The sequence below is a fragment of the Microcebus murinus genome, chromosome 19, assembly GCF_040939455.1.
Source record: "Microcebus murinus isolate Inina chromosome 19, M.murinus_Inina_mat1.0, whole genome shotgun sequence".
In the NCBI taxonomy this organism is placed as follows: Eukaryota; Metazoa; Chordata; class Mammalia; order Primates; family Cheirogaleidae; genus Microcebus; species Microcebus murinus.
Window position 1 is genome coordinate 36,825,446 of NC_134122.1, and position 16,362 is coordinate 36,841,807.

The 16,362-nt window shown below is 50.9% G+C and overlaps 1 protein-coding gene and 1 long non-coding RNA gene across 3 annotated transcripts; one reads left to right on the forward strand and one right to left on the reverse strand.

Annotated features, from left to right (window-relative positions):
- Positions 1 to 4: 4 nt before the first annotated feature.
- On the reverse strand, positions 5 to 8,470 carry LOC142862443 (uncharacterized). Its single transcript, XR_012913526.1, has 3 exons — positions 8,300 to 8,470; positions 5,931 to 6,002; positions 5 to 1,690 (listed from the first exon to the last, which is right to left on the reverse strand). It is a non-coding gene; the product is annotated as an uncharacterized LOC142862443 (long non-coding RNA).
- Positions 6,430 to 16,315, forward strand: PHKG1 (phosphorylase kinase catalytic subunit gamma 1). Of its 2 annotated transcripts, XM_012764101.2 has the most exons (11): positions 6,430 to 6,657; positions 8,724 to 8,750; positions 8,838 to 8,951; positions 9,505 to 9,683; positions 10,089 to 10,143; positions 13,848 to 13,913; positions 14,187 to 14,350; positions 14,782 to 14,872; positions 15,012 to 15,165; positions 15,340 to 15,465; positions 15,814 to 16,315. In XM_012764101.2, exons 3-11 carry the CDS (start codon positions 8,869 to 8,871, stop codon positions 16,057 to 16,059), a joined length of 1,164 nt encoding a protein of 387 aa, XP_012619555.1. In that variant the 5' UTR covers positions 6,430 to 6,657; positions 8,724 to 8,750; positions 8,838 to 8,868; the 3' UTR covers positions 16,060 to 16,315. The 2 variants fall into 2 exon arrangements, with proteins under 2 accessions (XP_012619555.1, XP_012619554.1); XM_012764100.2 differs by lacking the exon at positions 8,724 to 8,750 and having other exon boundaries at positions 6,431 to 6,657.
- Positions 16,316 to 16,362: the final 47 nt, after the last annotated feature.

The following is a 16,362-nucleotide window of genomic DNA, read 5'->3' on the forward strand; positions in this document are numbered from 1 at the left end:
ATAGCTCACTGCAACCTCCAACTCCTGGGCTCAAGTGACCCTCCTGCTTTAGCCTCCTGAGTAGCTGGGACCACAGTGTCTATAATTTTTCTATTTGTTATAGAGATGGGGTCTTACTCTTGCTCAGGCTGGCCTTGAACTCCTGGCTTCCCACAGTGCTAGGATTCTAGGTGAGAGCCACAGTGCCCATCCTCAATGTGTCTTTTAAGTTAAATCTAGTATGTAGTCTCTAAGTATTGAATAAACACCCATCCAGAGGATCTGACATTTCCCTGAGGACTTCTGTAAGGACTAGTTGACTAGCAAACATGCTGCTCAATAAAAAAGTTTCAGTTGCTACTGGCCTAGAGTTCAATAAACTGAGCAATAACAGGAAACTGTTTAAAATACTATTTTAATCAGGTGAACGATAAAGGAAACATGGGAATAGACATATTATTGGGTAGGTTCCCTGTGGCCAGGTTGGCACTGCATGTCACTGTTCCCCTAGTATTTCCAATTAATTGGTTGAAGATGAAAACCATTCTCTTGATATATGCAGCTCCCTTGCAGGTGTTTTTCTTCTACCTAGGCACTGAAGCTAACATTCCTAGGAGACTCAAGCTAGCTGCATTCACCCACTCCATGTCAGGGAGGGGCTTAAGACAGTGAATGGACTTTTTAAAAGTGAACCCATCCCTCATAAAAAGCTCAAAATTTCATTCTGTTAGGAGTTGATCTCCAGCCTACGTTTTGCTCTGCCGATTTCATACTTTGACATGTACATTTCAGGCTGGGCGTGGTGGCTCACACCTATAATCCTAGCACTCTGGGAGGCCGAGGCAGGTGAATGGTTTGAGCTTAGGAGTTTGAGACCAGCCTGAGCAACAGCAAGACCGTCTCTACTAAAAATAGAAATTAATTGGCCAACTAAAAATATATAGAAAAAATTAGTCGGGCATGGTGGCACATGCCTGTAGTCCCAGCTACTTGGGAGGCTAAGGCAGAAGGATCACTCGAGCCTAGGAGTTTGAGGTTGCTGTGAGCTAGGCTGACACCACAGTACTCTAGCCCGGACAACATAATGAGATTTCTGTCTCAAAAAAAAGTACATTTTATAGGTTTCATTATCTGATTTTTATTCCTTTCAAGTTTCAGAGACCTCCATTATTTCTGCAAGGCAAGTGAGGTTCTGGTAAAGGAACAGATTATTCAGCTGTAGCTTCCTGTCCTCATCTGTATTCTTGGAGTACCTTGTTCTACCTGAATGCTCACTTCCTGAAAGGGGCCAAGACTGCATGCCCTGAAGACCTGAATGACCACAGACAGTTCACTTGTGGCCAGGCCCCAAGGATAGTCCCTCCTGGATTTATAGTAGGCTCCTTTGCTCATTTTCCTGGAGACTTAGGACGTATGAGAGTCCACAGTGTTAATGCCCAGGTGCCCCTTGTGTCCAAGATATAATAGTGTATGGTGAGTATCCAAATATTGCTGAATCAATCAAAGAAAAATGAACTACTGACACTATAAAATGTAAGAGTGGCTGGTCTGGCCTCTCCCTGTTAGGAGTCATGGCCATAAGGAGAAGGTCGTGGAATAATACACTTGGTGCACTGGCCTTTTGCACTAAAGTCAGAAAGGATTTTGTGATGCATTGAAAATACAGTCAGGCCTCTGAATCCCAGAGTTCTGCATTTGTAGATTCAACCAACTGAGGATGGAAAAAAGAAAAAGACAGTTGCTTCTATACTGAACATGTACTAACTTTTTTTTCTTATCATTACTCACTAAACAATACAGTGTAACAACTATTTACATAGTATTAGGTATTATAAGTAATCTAGAGATGATTTAAAGTATGTGAGAGGATATGCATAGGTTATTGGGAAATACTATGCCATTGTATATAGGGGAATTCGGTATCTGGATTTTGGTATCCATGGGGGTCCTGGAACTACTCCCGCAAAGATACCTTACAAGCCAGCAAGAGTCAAATCTGTAGCTTAGGCAACCAAAGCAAAATTGGATAGTATAAATGTGATCACATCAAGCCAAAAAGCTTTTGCACAGCAAAGGAAACAATTAGCAAAAGGAAGAGACAACCCACAGAATGGGAGAAACTATTCGCAAACTACCAATCTGACAAGTGATTAATAACTATATAAGGAGCTCCAACAACTTGATAGGAAAAAATCAAGTAATCTGATTAAAAACTGGGCAAAGCGCGGTGGTTCACACCTGTAATCCTAGCACTCTGGGAGGCCAAGGTGGGCGGATTGCTCGAGGTCAGGGTTCAAAAACAGCCTGAGCAAGAGTGAGACCCCATCTGTACTAAAAATAGAAATTAATTGACCAACTATAACTATATATACAAAACATTAGCCGGGCATGGTGGCACATGCCTGTAGTCCCAGCTACTCGGGAGGCTGAGGCAGAAGGATTGCTTGAGTCCAGGAGTTTGAGGTTGCTGTGAGCTAGGCTGATGGCCACGGCACTCACTCTAGCCTGGGCAAGAGAGCAAGACTCTGTCTCCAAAAAAAAAAAAAAACTGGGCAAAGGATCTGAATAGACGTTTCTCAAAAGAAGACATAGAAATGGCCAACAGAGGCCGGACGCGGTGGCTCACGCCTGTAATCCTAGCTCCTAGCTCTCTGGGAGGCCGAGGCGGGCGGATTGCTCGAGGTCAGGAGTTTGAAACTAGCCTGAACAAGAGTGAGACCCCGTCTCTACTATAAATAGAAAGAAATTAATTGGCCAACTAATATATATAGAAAAAATTAGCCGGGCATGGTGGAGCATGCCTGTAGTCCCAGCTACTCGGGAAGCTGAGGCAGAAGGATTGCTTGAGCCCAGGAGTTTAAGGTTGCTGTGAGCTAGGCTGATGCCACGGCACTCACTCTAGCCTAGGCAACAAAGCGAGACTCTGTCTCAAAAAAAAAAAATGGCCGGGTGCGGTGGCTCACGCCTGTAATCCTAGCTCTTGGGAGGCCGAGACGGGCGGATTGCTCAAGGTCAGGAGTTCAAAACCAGTCTGAGCAAGAGCAAGACCCCGTCTCTACTATAAATAGAAAGAAATTAATTGGCCAACTGATACATATATATATATAAAATTAGCCGGGCATGGTGGCGCATGCCTGTAGTCCCAGCTACTCGGGAGGCTGAGGCAGAAGGATCGCTTGAGCCCAGGAGTTTGAGGTTGCTGTGAGCTAGGCTGACGCCACGGCACTCACTCTAGCCTGGACAACAAAGCGAGACTCTGTCTCAAAAAAAAAAAAAAAAAAAAAAATGGCCAACAGGTTTATAAAAAATGGTGAACATCATTAGTCATCATTGAATTGCAAGTCAAATCTACAATGAGATATCTCACCCCAGTTATAGTGGCTTTTATCAGAAAGACAAGCAATAATGAATGCTGGCAGGGATGTGGAGAAAGGGGAATGTTCATACAATCTGAGAATGCAAATTAGTGCAGCCATTATGGAGAACAGCATGGAGGTTCCTCAAAAAACTAAAAACAGAACTACCACGTCACCCAGCAATCCCACTGATAGGTATTTATAAAAAAAAAAAAAAAGGGAATTTAGTATATTGAAAAGATATCAGCCGTTCACAGTGGCTCACGCCTGTCATCCTAACACTGGGAGGCCGAGGCGGGCGGATTGCTCAAGGTCCAGAGTTCGAAACCAGCCTGATCGAGACCCCATCTCTACCAAAAATAGAAAGAAATTAATTGACCAACTAAAATATATATACAAAAAATTAGCCGGGCATGGTGGCGCATGCCTGTAGTCCCAACTACTCGGAGGCTGAGGCAAGAGGATTGCTTAAGCCCAGGAGATTGAGGTTGCTGTGAGCTAGGCTGATGACACAGCACTCACTCTAGCCTGGGCAACAAAGTGAGACTCTGTCTCAAAAAAATAAAAGAAAAGATATCTACATGCCCACATTTATTGTAGCACTATTCACAATAACCGAGTTTTTGGGTTTTTTTGAGACAGAGTCTTACTCTGTTGCCCGGGCTAAAGTGCCATGGCATCAACCTAGCTCACAGCAACCTCAAACTCCTGGGCTCAAGCAATCCTTCTGCCTCAGCCTCCCAAGTAGCTGGGACTACAGGCATGTGCCACCATGCCCAGCTTATTTATTTATCTATCTATTTAGTGAGACAGAGTATCGCTTTGTTGCCCAGGTTAGAGTGAGTGCCGTGGCGTTAGCCTAGCTCACAGCAACCTCAAACTCCTGGGCTCAGCCTCCCAAGTGGCTGGGACTACAGGCATGCACCACCATGCCCCGCTAATTATTTATATATATAAGTTGGCCAATTAATTTCTTTCTATTTATAGTAGAGATGGGGTCTCGCTCTTGCTCAGGCTGGTCTCGAACTCCTGACCTCGAGCAATCTGCCTGCCTCGGCCTCCCAGAGTGCTAGGAATACAGGCGTGAGCCACTGCGCCTGGCCCCACAATAGCTGAGTTTTGAAATAAACCTAAGTGTCCATCAATGAATGAATAGATAAATTGTGGTACATTGTGGTACATACACACAATGGAATGTTATATAGCCAAAAAAAAGAACAAAATCCTGTCATTTTCAACAACATGGATGGGGCTGGAGGACATTATGTTAAGTGAAAGAAGCCAAGCACAGAAAAACAATTCTTTTTTTTTTTGAGACAGAGTCTCACTTTGTTGCCCAGGCTAGAGTGAGTGCTGTGGTATCAGCCTAGTTCACAGCAACCTCAAACTCCTGGGCTCAAGTAATCCTGCTGCCTCAGCCTCCCAAGTAGCTGGGACTACAGGCATGTGCCACCATGTCCGGCTAATTTTTTCTATATATATATCAGTTGGCCAATTAATTTCTTTCTATTTATAGTAGAGACGGGGTCTCGCTCTTGCTCAGGCTGGTTTTGAACTCCTGACCTGGATCAATCCTTCTGCCTCGGCCTCCCAGAGTGCTAGGATTACAGGCGTGAGCCACCACGCTCGGCCAGAAAGACAAGTCTTAAATGTTCTCACATGTGGGAGCTAAATATTAAAAACAATCTAATGGAGACAGAATAGAATGACAGTTAACAGAGGTTGGGAAGGGTAGCAGGGAGGGAGGATAAAGTGGTGATGGTTAATGGATGCAAAAAATATAGATAGATGATAGATAGATTAGATAGATAGATAGGATGAACAATATTTGATAGCACAACAAAATGACTGTAATCAACAAGTTAGGGTGTACTTTAAAATAACTGAAAGAGTGGAATTGGAATGTTCCTAACACAAAGAAATGATACATGCGTAAGATGATGGATATCCCAATTACCGTGATTTGATTAATTCACATTGCATGCCTGTATCAAAACATCACATGTGCCCTACAAAGATATACAACTGTTATGTACCCATAATAATTAAAAGTTTTAAAAATCTGTAGCTTAGAATCTGAGGGTAAAAATAGGCCTATTATCAGTAAGTATTAATAAAAGGAAGAGTTCCAGAGTTTTCATCCTTGGAGAATTTGCATTTCAATGTGTTGTATTTCAGCAAGTTGGAGGCCTTTATGCTTACAGCTCATACCCTGAAGTCTTTCTGAGCTCCTTTCGGTATAGCAATTCAGCAAAACCTTCCCCCAGGGTGAAACACCTACTCAACTACTTGATGACCTTGAGCAAGTTACATTCTCTTTAAAGTTTGCTTAATACCAGAGTTTTGGGGGTCAGGTCAGATTGTGTTTGAAGGCTTCGTAAAATGCTAATCAAATAGGTATTTGGGCTCAGCTCCTGTGTAAAGCAATGTATTACCCACCCACCCCAATTTAGAATATTAATAGAATTAAGGATTTGAAAAAGAATGAGGGAGAGCAATAAAGAATGAGTGTCTACTGTGTGCTGGCATGTTGCATACATTATTTCTAATTCTGTCAACCTCTTAAAGTACAGTCATACTGATGAGAACCCTGACCTGAACTTGGATGACGTTAGAGTCCATATCTTCTTCCTGGGTCATGGTACTCCTCCAAGTAGAAATTGCAGGCTGAAAACAAAATAGGTTAAAGAAGGTTCTTTAGATGAAATTATTATGGAGGACAGATCAGAGGTGGATTCCTGAAGGGGAAGTTCCCTAACCTTTAAGGTCTGCATTATGTAGGGCAGCCATACAAATTGTGCCTGAGTGGGTCCCGATGCCTGGGTCCCTGTGACAGTCGGGGCTGTCAGCTGCAGCAGTTGTGTGCTGAGGCATTCTCCAGGGCCTGCACACACAGAAATTGAAGTCACTTCCAGAGAAGCAAGTGTGTTCCCCACAGTCTGGCTTTGTCTCCTCAGGGCCTGAAGGCCAAGTGAGCCCTAGAGGAAAGACTGGTCACCTCAGCTGGCCTGCCTGGTCTCAGGCCACCCGAGCTTCCCTCACCCCCCACCAGAGGTCACCCCCGAATGAGACTGGCCCTGTGCCCTGTTCCTGCTGAGCCTTGGCCTGCATCCCAGGTTTGCAGTTGTGATTTATTTTTGGCACATCAGCCTTTGGTCATCAAGTAGCAAAACCCAAAAGAAGAACAGCAAGATATCTTACTCTGGCCACAAGTGTCTGCTTGGGACACAGCTTCTGCCCTCTCTGGTCTCCTTTCCCCGAGGGGCTGTGGGACCTTTGGGATTCTTGTCAAGCTCATTAGAGGGCCCGCAAGGACCTAACGGTGAGTAGCCAGGCCAGCAATGGACAGAAGCCAGCAGCAGGCAGAGAGAGGGGAGGCCGCGGGGTGGAGAAGACAGAAACCCCCAAATCCATTAGATCCATTTCTCTGCTGAAGGCAGTTGGACCCAGGAGAGCGGCCGAATTAACTCCTGTCTTGGGGCGGGGGGGGGGGGGGGGGGGGGGGGGAGTTTCCTACAGAAAGTGGGTCCCTGTGGCTGTGTTTGGACTTTCAGAGTTTGGGGGAGGGATGTTACGTTCCACAAAGGACCGGGCCACCTATTCCCATTTGGAGACCCTCTCCAAAGGGGGTTTGGAAAAATTGTGAGGGGTGGTTGGGACAGCCGACAGAGGCACAAAGTTGGCCCCATTCGGGCCTCAGAGCAGGGGATGGGGCAAGATAAACATTCTCCCAAGCCCGCCCCCAGGAAAGGCAAGTGCAGCCAGAACTTGGTCAGGCTGGCTGTGCCAGGGAAAGGCGGCCCGGGCCCAGGATGACATCTGGCGGGTGAGGGTGGAGGGCTATAGGTACATCCTCTGCCCATGGAGGGCTGGGGAGGGGAGGAGGTTGGTGCTGCTCAGCTCTGGGAGGTGAGGGACACAGATGCTTGTCTTGGGAACCTGGGACTTGCCAGGAAATAGGTTGTTTTGTGGGGAATAGAGACTCCTGGGTCCCCCCAGGTTGCTGATGGGGCAGAGGAGGCTCGTGGGCAGCTCAGTTGCTTGCTACTGAGAGGACTTGCTGTTCTAAACCTTCCCCTGGTAACCAGGCACCCAGTAGTGAGGACACCAGGATTCCTGGAACAGCCAGCCCAATCTCTGAAGCAGCCAAGGCTGCTGGTCAGCAGATTGGCTCCTTTGAGAGGCCAGGCCTTCCTGGGCCCAGAAGGAGTGGTGGAAGTGGGGCAGGAGGCAGCTTTGGTCCTGCTGAGTGGCAGCTTGTGCCTGTTTTCTACTTGCCGCTTTCCATTTGTTGATAAATGATTTCCTGCATTCTTCAAATCCTGCATCTGAGGCAGGAGTTCAGTTCCCCGGTCAGAGCCTCTGCGTTCCTGAAGCAAGGCCGGCCAGCTCAGCTCCTCTGGGTCCCGGCCTGTGCGTCCTGGCTCTGTACTGCCCCGAGCTGCAGTGGTCCCACGCAGGGCTCAGTGGCTGTCATTAGCTAATACGTGAGGCATCTTGCCAGCAGGACCCTGGACCAAAGGCGTCACTGCCCAAACATCAGCTCCCATCTAGGGAGCAGTGCCTGCTGTGCCTACACAGGGCGCAGAGGGCAGAGATGGCTGGGGCTCTGTAGAGAAGACCACCATCCACTGGGGGAGACGACAGCACATGCGACAAGCAATACCTGGATGGGTCCACGACTCACCCACCCAGCTCTGCCTCGCTCAGAGCACTGGGCACAGTGCTCGGCTAAGAGCGGGTCTTCAGTGTCTGTTGAATGAGGAAGGAACGAACGAACGAATGAGTGAGCGATTGTGAAGTTAATTTCCGGATAGAATGAGAGACGAAGGAGCAGTGGGGTGAGCCGCAGGAAGTGTGTCCTGGAAGGAGGGGCGTTTTCAGGGTAGGACAGTTACAGCTGGGGACGATGCGTAGAGGCCACAGGGGTGGCATATTAAGAAGGGAACCCTGCAGCTTCTTACCTTTTCCTCCAGTGCAGACAGCAGCCCAAGGAACAGCAGGGCCAGCCTCAGCTCCTCAGAGAGGAAAGGAAAGGGCACTTTCATTTGCCCTCCGCAGTTTCTTTGTGGTTCTTTCTAAAAGCAAGGGCCTGCTGGCCCGTCAGCGCTAACCCTGGGCCTGGCCTGGACCGGCCTGGCTGACATTCTGCCGCCCCCGCCTGGAACTGGAAGGAACCACATGGTCTCCTGGGGACACCGGCTGTACAGCCAGTGGGAAGATGCAGGTGGACTCTGCCCAAAGCTGCAGGCAGCAAGGGGGAGGAGAATCCAGAAGAAGGGAAGCCAGTTAACCCCGGGGGAGGGGTTGATGCCAGAAAGGGCTAGAAAGGCAAAGGTGGCTGAACGTTTTAAATTTACAAACATTTATTTCACACATTCACCGCAGGCCAGCCTTGTGCCAGGAGATGTAGAGGTGAGTGAGAAGCAGCTCAGCCCTCCAGGGACATATCCCCTGGGGCAGGAGGCTGACAGCTTCTTTCTACGTCCCCCTCCCCCCCAGAGCCCTCGGAGTCAGCCTCGCAGAGCTGAGCATGACTCGGGACGAGGCGCTGCCCGACTCCCACTCGGCACAGGGCTTCTACGAGAATTATGAGCCCAAGGAGATCCTGGGCAGGTAAGGCCCAGACTTTCCCCGCCAAGGCTGGCCTGGGCTCCAGCAGGCCCTGTGGGCTGCAGCGGTCTCCGCTCCGCCCCGAGGACTGACCATCTCCATCCCCGAGGCAGTGCCCATTTGGAGAATCCCTGGGTTTGGGGTCCTGCCCTCCTGCAGCCAGGACAGGTGAGAAGAGTGTGATATCAGAGATCTCTCCCGGCAAAAAGTTCCCCAGTGCTGTTGACAAGCACGTCCAAACCCAGCTCTGGGCCAGGGTCAGGGACAGGGATCAGAGGGAGGCCGTGGCCCTGAGCGTGTGCTGCTTCTTTCCATATGCTGAGGAAGGGCCCCCAGCTGGGAGTCCGGAGGCCTGAGACCAGGCTTGTTACTCCTCAGCTCTGGGCAAGTCACCCCTCTGTGTCTTTATTTCATCGTCCACCATCCCCAAAAGTTCATAGGATTTGGGGGAAAGTGTAACTCACGTAACAAGGCAGAACATGTCTGCTTCAGCCTGGACCTGGGACTCCCCCTGGGGTGAGGAGCCCCCAAGGCCATCTGTCCTCTGCACCCCCAGGGGCGTTAGCAGTGTGGTCAGGCGCTGCATCCACAAGCCCACGTGCCAGGAATATGCCGTGAAGATCATTGACGTCACCGGTGGAGGCAGCTTCAGCTCCGAAGAGGCACGGGAGCTTCGGGAGGCCACACTGAAGGAGGTGGACATCCTGCGCAAGGTCTCAGGGCACCCCAACATCAGTGAGTGACGGCCCAAGCCACAGCAGGGTCCTCCACCATGACTCTGCCCTGGTAACCCAGGGCAGAGTAACCCTGGGAGTGTGGCCCCACCACACAGCTAGCTAGAACCATCCAGAACGTCTCCTGTGCCCTGAGGCTTGGGGTTCCCAGCTCCACCCTCACTGCTCCCACAGAAAGGGTCCCAGCCTGGGGGTGGATGCGGGTGGGGGAATGGGAGTTTGAAGTCCTCGGGCTGCCCAAACCCCTGGTTGGGGTCCTTTGAGCAGCGTCCCAATTCCCCCCTCAGCTTTGGCAGTTAATGCACAGCAGTCTCCATCCCCGTGCTCCCCTGCGCTCCCCCGTGCCCCAGCTGCCCCTACCTGGCCTCCCCTGCCACCCGAGACGAGCTAGCCATTTCCATTTCAGTACAGCTGAAGGACACTTATGAGACCAACACTTTCTTCTTCTTGGTGTTTGACCTGTAAGTACCCAGCCCTGGAGTCAGCCACAGCCTGGGGCCTCTGGGATAACCTGCCACTGTGGTCCCCTACCCAGCGCTGGCTGGAGTCCAGCAGCCACCCCCTCACTGTGGATGCCAGGGAGGGTCACAGATGCTTTAGGCAGGCCAGCCCCTGGGCTCTGGCTGCCAGGTTTGGAAACCTGGGTCCACCACTTACTGGCTGGATTATTTCTTTAAGTATCAGTTTTCTCCCTGGTATTACAGCAGTAATAATAGCACAGTGACTGGCATGATGTAAATGCTAATAATTATCAACTACAGTGACAACGACGATGGTGGGTCACTCAATATTTATTCCAGGCACTGAGGATACAGCAATGAAAAGACATACAAGGTCCCTGACCTGTAGTTACGTACAGGGACAGTAGTCCCCTCTCACCTGCAGTTTCACTTTCTGAGGTTTCAGTTACCCGTCATCAACTGTGGTATGAAATAGGTGAGTTCAGCACATTAAGATGTGTTGAGAGAGACAGAGACACCACATTAGCATAACATTTATTACAGCATATTGTTATACTTGTTCTATTTTATTGTTGTTATTAATCTCTCACTGTGTCTAATTTATAAATTAAAGCACTTTACCATAGGTTTGCACATATAGAAAAAAACATAGTAGGTATAGGGTTTGGTACCATCCGATGTTCCAGGCATCCACTGGGGGTCTTGGAACGTATCCCCTGCAGATAAGGGGGGACTATTGTAGAGATATATAAAGCAGACCAGGGGAGAGAGAGAGAGAGAGGCTTCTTTAGATGGAGTGGTCAGGAAAGGCTCTCGGGGAGGTAATAGCAGACCAGGATGAACGGGGGAGGGATCAGAGCAAAGGCCTGGGGAAAGACTTTGCAGCAAAGAGCGAGCCAGGACATGGGCCCTGCAGCTGGGCCGGCATGTTCAAGGCAAGAAACCCGGGTGGGTCCAGGGCATGGGGTCAGGGGTGAAGGGGGTGGAATAAACTTGTGGCAAGTGGCAGGATGTGAGGTGGGTTAGTACCAAAGACCAGATTCTGTGGCATTTCAGCCAAGACAAGGAGTTCGGATGGAGGGCCCAGAGCGGGAGGGTGATGGGATCTGATTTACTTTTCACAAGGATCCCACTGGCTGTCTGGGGACGAGTGTAAGGAGGCAAGAGTGGACAGGGGGAGGCAGCAGTATCGAGGAGACAGGCAAGCGGTCGGGGTGGTACTTGGGGCTTTGTCCAAAAATCATCACCTTCATCATCATTGTCTGCTTCTGCACCAACAGGGTGCGATGGGCTCCTTATCGCTACGCATCAAACATGAACACACAAAGTGCTCTGGGAACTGTGTTCAAGTCTTACTATCATTTTTATTAGAAATGTTCCCAGGGAAGGGAGCTCTTCAGCACCTGTGTCCCCTTTCCATTGAATTCTCACTACAGAATGCAAATCTCTGCTGCCACATGAGTCATTACTGTGGGGGTGTCTTGATTTCTCCACACAGAACAGCTAATTTAGGGACTGGATACCCTCGGGAAAATGATTAGATTTTGTATCATTGGAACATTTCATACTGCAGCTCTACTGAGTATGTGCAGTATTATCTGACTTTGAGACACAATTTAACATGGCACGTGTGTGCAATTCAACTGTCAGCTCCAGGAAGGCAGGAGCCTGCAGATGAACCTTGCACAGGCCCTGGTGTTCCCTGGTAAATCTTTGTTCTGTTGCTGCTAATAGCGAGTTCTAGTATCCTTCAAATGAACTAGAATGACAAAAACTAGATTCACATGTTGTCTTTTAGGAATAGTATAGACATCATATAAAACTAGGCTCACTTTTTTTTTTTTTTTTTTTGAGACAGAGTCTCGCTTTGTTGTCCAGGCTAGAGTGAGTGCCATGGCGTCAGCCTAGCTCACAGCAACCTCAAACTCCTGGGCTCAAGCAATCCTTCTGCCTCAGCCTCCCGAGTAGCTGGGACTACAGGCATGCACCACCATGCCTGGCTAATTTTTTCTATATATATTAGTTGGCCAATTAATTTCTTTCTATTTATAGTAGAGACGGGGGTCTCACTCTTGCTCAGGCTGGTTATGAACTCCTGACCTTTGAGCAATCCACCCGCCTCAGCCTCCCAGAGTGCTAGGATTACAGGCCTCATGAGCCACTATGCCCGGCCTAGGCTTACTTTTGAGTGACAAATTCTAGGTTGTCTTCTCAAACAGGGCCCCCTCCCCACTCTACCAGCCAGACCCAAAGGTTTTCATGCCTCTTCATGAAGCTGACCAAAAATCTTCTCCTTCCATTCATTCTCCTCCCCTTTTGCTCTAGGGATCTCAATGCCCTCTGTGGAAGGGCGAGCAGGTGGGGGCAGGAGGTACCTTTCCACATTTAACCAAGGGACACTTTCCTAGGACCCCTCTGGACTCAATCAGCTACACCCGTCAGACTCTGCTCAGTGGCACTGTCCTGTACAGCCGTGGGGGCAGCTCAGATGTCTTTAACCTTTGAAGAAGCTGCTTGGGGAAGCTATTTTTAATGCTGCCCTGAGGAGACCTCCAAGGTATAACTAGATTGTTCTAGCAGAGACCTCTTTCTAAATCATCCCAAGGATACTGAACCACAATTCTTTTTTTTTTTTTTTTTGAGACAGAGTCTCACTCTGTTGCCCGGGCTAGAGTGCCGTGGTATCAACCTAGCTCACAGCAACCTCAAACTCCTGGGCTCAAGTGATCCTACTGCCTCAGCCTTCCGAGTAGCTGGGACTACAGGCATGCGCGACCATGCCCAGCTAATTTTTCTATATATTTTTAGTTGGGCAATTAATTTCTTTCTATTTTTAGTAGAGACGGGGTCTCGCTCTTGCTCAGGCTGGTTTTGAACTCCTGGCCTCGAGTGATCCACCTGCCTCAGCCTCCCAGAGTGCTAGGATTACAGGCATGAGCCACCACGCCCGGCCATGAACACAATTCTTTTTTTTTGAGACAGAGTCTCACTTTGTTGTCCAGGCTAGAGTGAGTGCCATGGCGTCAGCCTAGCTCACAGCAACCTCAAACTCCTGGGCTCAAGCGATCCTACTGCCTCAGCCTCCCGAGTAGCTGGGACTACAGGCATGTGCCACCATGCCCGGCTAATTTTTTCTATATATATTAGTTGGCCAATTAATTTCTTTCTATTTATAGTAGAGACAGGGTCTCGCTCTTGCTCAGGCTGATTTTGAACTCCTGACCTCCAGCAATCCGCCCATCTCAGCCTCCCAGAGAGCTAGGATTACAGGCGTGAGCCACTGCACCCAGCCATGAACACAATTCTTAATCCTACAATGAGCAAACTTTGCTCTTCGAACATTTGCACAGCCAGTTATTTCCATTTGTTTCCTGGGAAAGATCAGGATACTTGTGTCCTTCTGATCTGGGTCTGGGGCCCTGGGCCAGTGGCTCAGGGTCCCCTTTACAGACCCCAGCCCTGACAGATCCCATCCATGATGTCATTGCACAGACTAGGGGGGACCCTCACCTCCTCTCCAGCCTCCTTTGCTCTCCTTCCACTTCCTCCCAGACAACTTCTCTACTCACTCTCCCAGTTCTCCCCTCCCCAGACGTGGCTCCCTCTGCTTGTTTAGTGTTAGTGTGGGAGACAGGTCTCTGAGAACAAGGAGATGAGGTGGTGGTCTTGGGGCCAATCCAGTTGCAAACCGTCTGTCCCCACAGGATGAAGAGAGGGGAGCTCTTTGACTACCTCACTGAGAAGGTCACCCTGAGCGAGAAGGAGACCAGGTGAGGGTTCATTTGCCTCTCTCCCCACTCCCTTCCCCGAGCCCTACTGCCACCGGCCCTGAGGTCATGGGGGAGGCACACTGCATTTGTCTGGGCCGGGAGTGTGTGCCGCCTGCTTTAGTGGCCTCCTCTTCTCCTGGGCTGTCTGGACCAGCCCAGCCCCAGCGTGTCCTGAGTCCCCCTCACTTGCAGGTGGCAGGTGTGAGATTTGGTCTCCCTGCTACTACCTGCCCCCGCAGAGCGGCAGGGTAACATGCGTCTGCCCCGCCCTAGGAAGATCATGAGGGCCTTGCTGGAGGTGATCTGCAGCCTGCACAGGCTCAACATCGTGCATCGCGATCTGAAGCCCGAGAACATCCTCCTGGACGACGACATGAACATCAAGCTCACAGACTTTGGCTTTTCCTGCCAGCTGGAGCCAGGAGAGAAGCTGAAAGGTCTGTTAACACAGCCTTGGCCCGTGTCAGGGGCTCAGGCTCTCTCACCAATTCTCAGGGACAGAGATCGCCTGGGTTTCTCCCTTATCTTAATCTCCCCCCAGAATAAAAATCCTACCATTTAGGTAAAAATCATTACCTGAAGAGGGGCTACGAGTCTCTTCAGGTACGTCCTCTTCCCAGGAATGAGCGGAGCCAGGCTCCTGTTGCCCACATTCCAGGCCAGGATGCCTAGAGGTGACCAGGGAACCAGTGGGCCCCAGTGGTGGCCCTATGAGCCAGTACCCTGCCCTTACCCTTGGCCCTGAAGTTGGCCGGTGTTAGGAGAGTCCCAGCCCAAGAACCACTCATGTCCTATCTCCATTGTTCCTTTGGATTTCCTCTTCTGAGTGTCCCATGCTGACCTGTCCTGATGGCACCCATTCCTGCAGAGGTCTGTGGGACCCCCAGTTATCTGGCCCCCGAGATCATTGAGTGCTCCATGAACGACGACCATCCAGGCTATGGGAAGGAGGTGGACATGTGAGTGTGCAGTCGGGAGGAGGGGAAGGAGGCGGGGGAGGCAAGCCCATGGCAGGAGCACTGGGCTGGGCGCGTAGGGAACAGTAGGAACTAAGCCAGACCCCCGACGCTGGCGTGGTGAGCGGCCCTCACGGCCCAGGTGGAGCACGGGTGTCATCATGTACACGCTGCTGGCCGGCTCCCCGCCCTTCTGGCACCGGAAGCAGATGTTGATGCTGAGGATGATTATGAGTGGCAACTACCAGTTTGGCTCACCGGAGTGGGACGATTACTCGGACACCGTGAAGGACTTGGTGAGAGGCCAAGCCTACTGGCTCCTGGGCTTGGGCTTGGGGAAATGCCCACGATGGGGGGGAGTATACCATGCCACAGAATGGAGGAGCCCACCAGGAGAGACCCCATGTCCCCTGAAATGCTGGAAGGGCCCCTGCCTTGACGTTCTCCGTTCCCCTCTCCTTTTCTCTCAGATCTCTCGCTTCTTGGTGGTGCAGCCCCAGAGCCGCTGCACGGCGGAAGAGGCCTTGGCACATCCCTTCTTCCAGCAGTACGTGGTGGAAGAAGTGCGTCACTTCAGCCCCCGGGGGAAGTTCAAGGTACAGAAACTTCCCTTGACCCAGGCCCTGGGGCACTTGCTGCTGGCTCCCAAAGTCCAGGCCTGCACGCCCCCTTCCAGAACACCTGCCCCTCCCCTCCCACCCAGCCTGAAGTGGGCTCCAGTTCAACTTATGGTTTCAGAGAAGGCAGGTGTCAGCTGACTGGTTCCATCAGCCTAAGGCCCTGGATGCTGGCAGGGTGGGGATTGGGGGACATGAGGAAGGTCCCGGCAGAAGCCACCTAAGGCTTCATGGCAAACAAGCTCAGGGCCTGCCTGCACTGGAGGGGCAGGGGCCAGCAGCAGGTGGGGCTGCCAGCTCAGGGTTCTCCGTCCTGGCCCTCTGCAGGTGATCGCTGTAACAGTGCTCGCTTCAGTGCGGATCTACTACCAGTACCGCCGGGTGAAGCCAGTGACAAGGGAGATCGTCATCCGGGACCCCTACGCCCTCCGGCCTCTGCGCCGCCTCATTGATGCCTATGCCTTCCGCATCTACGGCCACTGGGTGAAGAAGGGGCAGCAGCAGAACCGGGCTGCCCTCTTTGAGAACACACCCAAGGCCGTGCTCCTCTCCCTGGTTGAGGAGGACTTCTGAGGGGCTGGCAGATGGGGTAGGGTTTGGGGGGGCAGGTAGGGGGGGGAAGCTACAGAAATACAAGTCAAAGGAGCGAGATCACGTGCAGGCCTCTGCGCAGTAAGAGCACCTGGCTGGGGTCAGGAACCCTGGGGTGGAGGCCATGATCCCTCTCCAAGGCTCCGCACGCGAGGACAGGGTGTTCCCACCACACAGCAATGACCGGGCCAGGCCCCAGTGGTGGGGAGGGAGACTAGATGTGGCCCAAGAACCAGGAACTCTCCTGCTTTTCCACGTCCCAGTTGTGCCACCTCAGTTTCTGCT